This window comes from Lepidothrix coronata, unplaced genomic scaffold, assembly GCF_001604755.1.
Source record: "Lepidothrix coronata isolate B3197 unplaced genomic scaffold, Lepidothrix_coronata-1.0 Scaffold183, whole genome shotgun sequence".
In the NCBI taxonomy this organism is placed as follows: Eukaryota; Metazoa; Chordata; class Aves; order Passeriformes; family Pipridae; genus Lepidothrix; species Lepidothrix coronata.
In genome coordinates this window covers 1,456,165-1,463,503 of record NW_016690363.1, presented here as the reverse complement: position 1 = coordinate 1,463,503, position 7,339 = coordinate 1,456,165, and the positions used below count along the sequence as shown (strand labels likewise).

Genomic DNA, 7,339 nt, shown 5'->3' with positions numbered 1-7,339 from the left:
ACAGTTAGTTGCCATGGAAATAGTGTTTCAAAGCTGGACCTCTGTTGGAACAAAACGTAGAAACAACTAAAAAAAAAAAAATAAGATCATATTTCTGAGAATCCGTTGCTTAAAGACACGTGGACAAGGCTCAGACAACTTTCTGGGAACTGGTCCCAGAAGTGTACCTCCATAAAATGGAACAACTAACTTCCCTGAAGAATGTTAATCAGTCTCCCACTTTTGTTATGTGCCCTCAAATAATTATGATTAGTATACACCCAGCCAGGCTAAACTTGCCAAATGTATCAGTTTGAATTTGATACTCTTTTCAAAAAAAAATTGAAAAAAACCCAAAACACTTAGACTTCTCTCCAGTCTGTAACTTTGAGGGACACGCATTTCTTAAAATGAAAACTGATGCAAATTTAAAAAAAAAAATTAAATTTGTCCTTGTTTGTGATGTACACAATATAGTCTGTGCCTCTAAGAACATTAATAGATAAAATAAATTTGCCAAAGTATTTCTTTCAAGACACTTCATATCAAGTCTACTTTCTTGCCTTGAAAAGACCACTCAAATTCTTCATGGCTAGAACTGATCAATTATAGAAACCTTCAGGACTATTGTACCTTTAAATTCCCCTTCATACCTTCAATGCTTCCCCCTGCATCATTTTTTGGAGAGAGACTATTATACACTGAAATTTTGTCTTCCACATGCAGAAGAGGACAAGGTTATTACAGAAGAAATAAAGCACTTGTTTACAGTCATATTGCCACCAAAGAATTCTTCCAACCCAATTATATTGATTAATCAATCTTGAATTTGCTCTTCACTCATTAAGAAACAGAAATAGCAGGGCATGTATTTTTTAAGATGCAACTGCCAGGTCCCTCCAAAACAAGTCTTTCTGCAGATAACAAACAAGATTTTTATCTTCTTTAAATCCACTCAACAGTTTTATCATTCTAACAAGAACTTGGACTGTCAAGGGTTGCACAGAAGGTGAAAAACTGCAGTCTCTACTACTGGTTTTCTCAGGGAAACAAAGAAAATCAGTCCTGAATGTAAAAAAGATTTTCAAATACTGGAAGATTTGAATAGATCAGATGAACTTTTCAGAAATGGAGCAACTCCTCTTCCCTGTACGACACTTCTTTCACACCAAGGGAAGTCTTCACACCACATGGAGAATCACCTATTAAATTAAATACAGTTTGCAAATCAAATCAGCCTTTACAGCTTGCATAAACTAATGGAATTATTCTTCATATGCTGTGGAGTTGAAGCTATTCCATAGCTCTAATACAAACAGTTAAGAGAGGTTGTGCCCTCTACAAACACCAAGACTGTAAGATCTCCTGATTTGTAAGCGGAACAATTTCAGAGTTTAATTCAGCAGATCTTTATGAGCAAGAGCTGCAAACCCAGAATTCTCACAGTTATTTATCTTGCAAACCTGATCCTGTTCCTCTGAAGGTGAGCCATGAACTGCCCAGAGGAACTGAGCTCAAGTGCCTTCCAGTAAAGAACTCCTGACTTCAGAAAGACATCTTTAAACGAGCAGTTTTATAAACTGAGTTGTGACAGAACACTTGCAACAAAGACCGGCTGAGTTTGCACATGTACTGATTTAAGAGCAAGGAGAGTATTTCCAAGATGGCCCTGGCCTCAAAGCACCTAGGCATATGAGAACAGACTTCATGTAGCAGAAAAGTAAGGGGGTATACATCAGAGAGCAACATTTGTAAGAAAAGCTAAATTTTGAGAGACTTCTTGGACTCTAAGATTGTGTCCAGTAAGAAAAGGGCAGCTCGTCATGTTTGCTTCTTCCAAAATTCAGTGAAATCCATATGAAGGAATAAGTACAGCCCATGCAGAGCTGGGCAAGCTTTATGCCACTGACAAGCAACATTTAAACCCAGAAATCTGAAAAAGCAATAAGTGGATTAAGTTTAAATATCTCTTTTCCCTTAAAAATGTGAAAGTTTCAAACTCACGATTAGAAGGGACAAACTCATGATCCTGACCTGGAGCACCAAAAGGTCTGTCATATCCAGAACTCTCAGCTTTCATTTTCTGTATGAAGAAATAAACATTCAAAATGAAATGTGTGTTCTAAAATGCAGTATACACCACTACCCACAAAATCCATGAATTATGGTCAAAAAACCCACCAGTTTATCAGTCTGCCCAATATATATGTCACAAAGGACAGCACCCAGAGAGAAAACAGCTCACTCAAATGAACTAGAAATAAATCAGGGTATCAGCTGAAAGAATCTGACCTGACAACCAGCATCCAGTTTCACAATCCCGGTACTTGTGCTTTGATCACAATGAGAGACTCCCAGAGGTAGGTGAGCTGCTGTTAGTGGGACTCCATACACATTGGCTAAAGATCTACTGATGCAGTAACTTGATCCAGAAAAAAAGAAAACAAGGAAAGTTTGGCTAAGAGGGCTGTGTGGAAGGACAGCATTTCGAATTCTTCAACTGGCAAACAAAAGCAACCTGAGATGCACAGAGCAGATGCCAGAGGGCAGAAGACTTTATGGCAGCAGCTAAATAGTTACTCTGCACCCTTCCAAGACCACCAGCCTATTCTACAACTACACACACAATGAAAACAACTGCTTCCCCACACTACCACATGCAGCACTTAGAACTGTGAAAGGCAACACACAGCAGCACCTGAAGAGTTTTCTGAATGAAAGACTATTCACTATTGCCTCTCTAAGTGCTGCTGCTACTGCTGACTGAGATCACAAATGGCATTTCCTCGTTTCCCACCTATTTACTTCTCCCTTCTCCACACCAAAAAGGTAACAGGACCTTACGACTCTACATTATACATAAGGCAGTACAAAAGTTTGCAAAGTAGAGAGACACTAGAATATGCTGAGAATTTCTCACCACATACAGTAAACCTCTGAAGAAAAACAGTGAACTCTAATGCAACTGACACTTCTCTCTACTCTGTAATAGTGACAGAATAAAAAGTCATCATCCTGGAGACGACTCCATAGCAATACTCACGCAATTTTCTTACAGGATGCCAAAGCACAGCAGATTATATCGTTCTCCTCGTGCCACTTGCACCTACAGGAAACAAAAGTTCAGGCTCATTTCAGAAGCATTTACGTTGTGAACCAACATGAACAGCTGGCCAGATGGAACAGGAGGAAATATGAAAAATATTATCTTCTTGTCACAGAGACCATGTAGTACCTTGAAAATTTCACAGAGGAGTAGAGTTCAATAGCTGTGCCCTAAGTATTTTATGCAGAGTTAAAAGCCTGGTTATCAGGCAACCTGCTCTGTGCTGAGGTGGGGTGCAGGGAGAAAAGACAACCTTGAGAGACAAACAGAATTTAAAGGTAACCATTTGAAGTTTCCCATTAATGTGAAACAGTTTCTCATAGCATAAGCATTGTCACTGTCCTCTCCAAATGTGTGGTTTAGAGTACAATTTTCTCCTTAAACTCTTCTTCTAGTGTGAAGATACCCGTGGAAATGCAAAACCACCTGACTACAAAAAGACAAAGTGACACCCATGAACCCAGTGGGTCTTGAAATCCATATTCCAAGCAGACTTCCGAGAATGATTTATGTGTTTTTTAAATTCACTAAAATTTAAGGTCAAATTACTGGTTCTTTCTTAAAACAGTAGCAGAGGAACAGTTAAAGTCTATTTCTAAATTAACTGCATCATCACCCAACAGGCTCCTGCAATGTTGCAAGCTACACACCACTTTTGGCACCAACACAGAAGAATGTGAAAGCAGGAAAAGCTTTACTGTTGAAGACATAGGGGGGGAAGAAAAAAAGTAAAGATCCTATGGAGTAAATAGGATTCCAGCTGTGTAATAAAACACATTTCTTCTGGAAGAAAAAAAAATAGGATCTAGCTTAATCCTATGCTTGAGAACTTGATTTATATCAGTGGCAAACATACTTTGTCCCTCATCACAGCAGCAGCATGAAGCATTTGATGTACAGCCACAGCCAGGTCCCATCAAATCACACTTCTAAGAGTCTGAATCTTCTCACTTCTGTGATTTCCAGTTAAATGCCACAATGTATTTTATTCCCATTTTCACCCCCCTCCTTTAAATTAGGCCTCAGACTCAGCATTAAAACGCCACCTGTCTTTACACTTCTTCTGGGAAAGTAATTTTTGTTTCCAGTTGTACTCATGATGTGACAAGAAGCATTTCTGATTGGAAGGCCTAGCAGCACACAAGCTGTTTGCAGAGCACCAGGACATGCTAACACACATTTACACAAAGAACCACCCAACTTACCTGGTGTTACTGGAGAAATCCCACAGGCAGACATCTAGTTTTCTAGACACCCATGTCTTGGATGGCTCCTTTAGGTATTTCTTCAGGTACAGTTCTACTATCAGGTCTTCTACAGCAAAAAGCTCCACAGGGCTCTCAATGCCTACAGTGCAGTGAAAATCCAGGCCAGAAGAACAAGAGTCAGTGAACATTCTGCTGAGCTCACTTCTCAGTCAGTCCCTGTTTATTGCCCAGCCTGTTACTGTAGCATCAAAGCTCAAAGTTATTCCATTAGTACTTTTCATAAAACCTGGCTTCCCAGCAACGTGGGCTTTCTCCACTGACAGGGAGAAAAGAAGAGGAAGAAGCACTCAAAGTAGGTGACCACCTTCTATGAAAACTCTGAGGCACGATTTTCAGGCCAATACAGCCGTCCATGACTACATAACCCTTATTTCTGGGGGCAGGGGGGGAGAAAAGGAAGGGCAAAAATGATGCATTTCCTACCTGCTACGGTAGCCATTCGACCCAGGCACCAGCTAATTCGGAATCTGTCGTTAGACTAGAGGGAAGGAAATTTCTGTCACCTCTAAGGAGCACAGTATGAATTCTGACTATTTGCAGAACTTCTGACTACGCCTGAAAAAGTCACCTCCAAACCAAAATTGTTTGTGTGACTGAATGTGCACTCTATCTTGAAGAGGAGCCAAGTTTCATGCACCTCTTTAGAGCCATCTATTTATTGACAGAGCCCAAAATCTTGACCCTCCCAACTTTCCTCAGGACTAAGATAAGCCTTGAATGGAATTGAAATGTAATACACAAAGCTTAAACACCTCTGAATCCTAACATTTTATTTTGCTCCTTGGCAAATGAAGTTTGAGCAAAAATTAAGAGACATTGTATTCTCATGGGCAAGGAGTCACAAAACCAGAAAAACATCCCTTGAAAAAAGCAGGGTTGTATGGCTATTACTGAGCACATTTGATTTAAGCCAATCTTAGAAAGCCCTTAACCTAAGTCAAAACAATATCAGAGACCAACAAATCCTGTTCATCAGTAGGCTAGAGCCAGAAGCACAGGTTGAAAATAAGAAGATAGAAAATTAGGTCTCTGCTTTATAAAAAGATGAGCTTCTAGAGGCCATTTCTTCCTGCGTGGAACTGGGACACTTTGGACATGAGTGTCTTTTCCCACTCGTTTGCACACTGGTCAGGTTTTAGAGCAAAGTATCTTCTTAGTCATCCAACAGAAGTGAAAGCAGAAGTTTAGATTTAGAGCATCTTACCCTGCAGAAAAAGCGAGGCTGGACCCCTCTGGCTGGCTGGGCAAACTCAAGGAGTTCCTGCAAGACAACTGCGTAACAAGTACGTGGAAGATGAAATCCAGATATAGGGATCTTATGAGTTTCAGCACCTAATGGAGGAGAGGGAAGGGGGGCAGGAAAAAAAAAAAACAAACACAAAAAGTTGTCAAAGTCCTGTTTCCTTAAATGATACAGCTCCCTCCTCCTTTCTATCTTTTCCTATACATATATGTATACCCACAAGCACACACTCCTCCTCTTCTCCACTGGCAGTGTCTGTGATCAGAGCTACCAAAACCTTGCTTCTGTCAGCAGAAGCCTGGCAGGTCTGGGCTGTGAGCAAACACACACACACACTCCTGCCCCTTTTAAAAGGCCATTATCCAAGTATTTGACATAGGAAAACATAGGCCAAGCTCATTCCCTCTGTACACAAGGGGAGGAAGTGCCCTAACAGAAACAATTAGGAATCTATAAACATCACTAAAAGTCGTAAGGGAAACACAGCAGGCCAAGCCAGACACAGCAGGCCAAGGCAGACACAACAATGGCACAAACATTTTAACTTTGTTGATATAGATAAAGTTGCAAAACATAACTTAAATATAAACCAGCATCTTTGAGATACCCTGCCGTTAATTAGCACTTCACGCTGAAGATACACACAAGGACTATCAAAAGAAGGAGACTCTGCTCAGATGGGCTTGGTAGGCCAGAAAAAGTTGTCCCATTTAAGAACAACATATTGCAGTTACTATTGCATTAAAATAGGAAAACAGGGTACAAATAATTCTGCCATTGACAAAACCATTTTGAGTGAAGTGCTCTGCCACTCGTAGGTACAAGAAATATATGAAAGGTGACTGTGACAAGCCACTCTGACATCTCTTCTCTTTGAAATTTGACAAGTTCCCAGAAGGAGAAACTGCAGACTTACAAAACACTTGGCTACAGGTCAGATAAGCTGAATCTATAACTGTACACCTTTGCATATCATTCTTTTTCTCCACTGACACTCACCAGCAGCCTGGCAGTGGTACCGAAAACCACGTGGTGGTGCTTCTGCAGGAGAAAAAGAACAGTCATCATCCAACATCCACAGTGACAGGTCCTTAACTCTCAGCTACACACCAATTCTCATACACAGAAGGAAACAGCTTCATCTTCCCTTGTGGCCTTGTACAAGTGCCACAACTGTTTTTGGAAGAGCTATTTTCAGCTCTACGCATATCAAAAAACAAAGTACATTGCACAGCGTGTTTAGGTCCAATCAAGAGAAACATTCCTCCACACGAAATGTAGAGCACAAACATCTGAAGGTCCTCCTGGATTTATTCCACCCTCTCTGAAGTTTCCTGCAGTTCTGACAACTGAAGCCATCCCTGCTTTCTTGGAACTCACCTGGCTCTATGAAGTGATGGAAATCAGCCGTGATGCCATCCTGCAGGGAGTACCTGACACACCCAATCTCACAAGGAAGGAAGCGCAGCTCACACTGGGATGGCAGCTTGCCGTGGCTGTAAATGTCCAGGAAGTAGAAGATGTCTGTAACCACAGCTGCAAGGAAAAGAACAAAACCATTTTCACACAAGCCTCCAGAGGTTACAGCACATGACTGAGTGAAGTAGGGTAACAACCAAACAAAACATGCAGATCTTTCCAAGATGACAAGGTAACTAATCTTTATGCAAGAGTCAGGTGTATCAGCAGTCCTAGCACACCTTCCACAGATGCTACTGTGTGTAGAGATCAGGCAAAAAAAAA

General features: G+C 40.8%; 1 protein-coding gene across 3 annotated transcripts in view; it reads right to left on the bottom strand.

The window, feature by feature from the left end:
- Positions 1-228: 228 nt before the first annotated feature.
- The window catches only part of MAEL (maelstrom spermatogenic transposon silencer), a 12,141-nt gene continuing 5,030 nt past the window's right edge, over positions 229-7,339 (bottom strand). For 2 of the 3 annotated variants that reach the window (XM_017830809.1, XM_017830811.1), the window contains exons 4-12: positions 6,977-7,132; positions 6,596-6,637; positions 5,558-5,685; positions 4,777-4,831; positions 4,291-4,432; positions 3,023-3,085; positions 2,272-2,401; positions 1,984-2,062; positions 229-1,181 (exon numbers count right to left, since the gene is read on the bottom strand). In XM_017830809.1, the coding sequence (XP_017686298.1) occupies positions 1,102-1,181; positions 1,984-2,062; positions 2,272-2,401; positions 3,023-3,085; positions 4,291-4,432; positions 4,777-4,831; positions 5,558-5,685; positions 6,596-6,637; positions 6,977-7,132 (875 nt within the window). In that variant the 3' untranslated portion in view covers positions 229-1,101. The remainder of the gene's footprint in view (positions 1,182-1,983; positions 2,063-2,271; positions 2,402-3,022; positions 3,086-4,290; positions 4,433-4,776; positions 4,832-5,557; positions 5,686-6,595; positions 6,638-6,976; positions 7,133-7,339) is intronic. The other variant, XM_017830810.1, reaches the window with a different exon arrangement.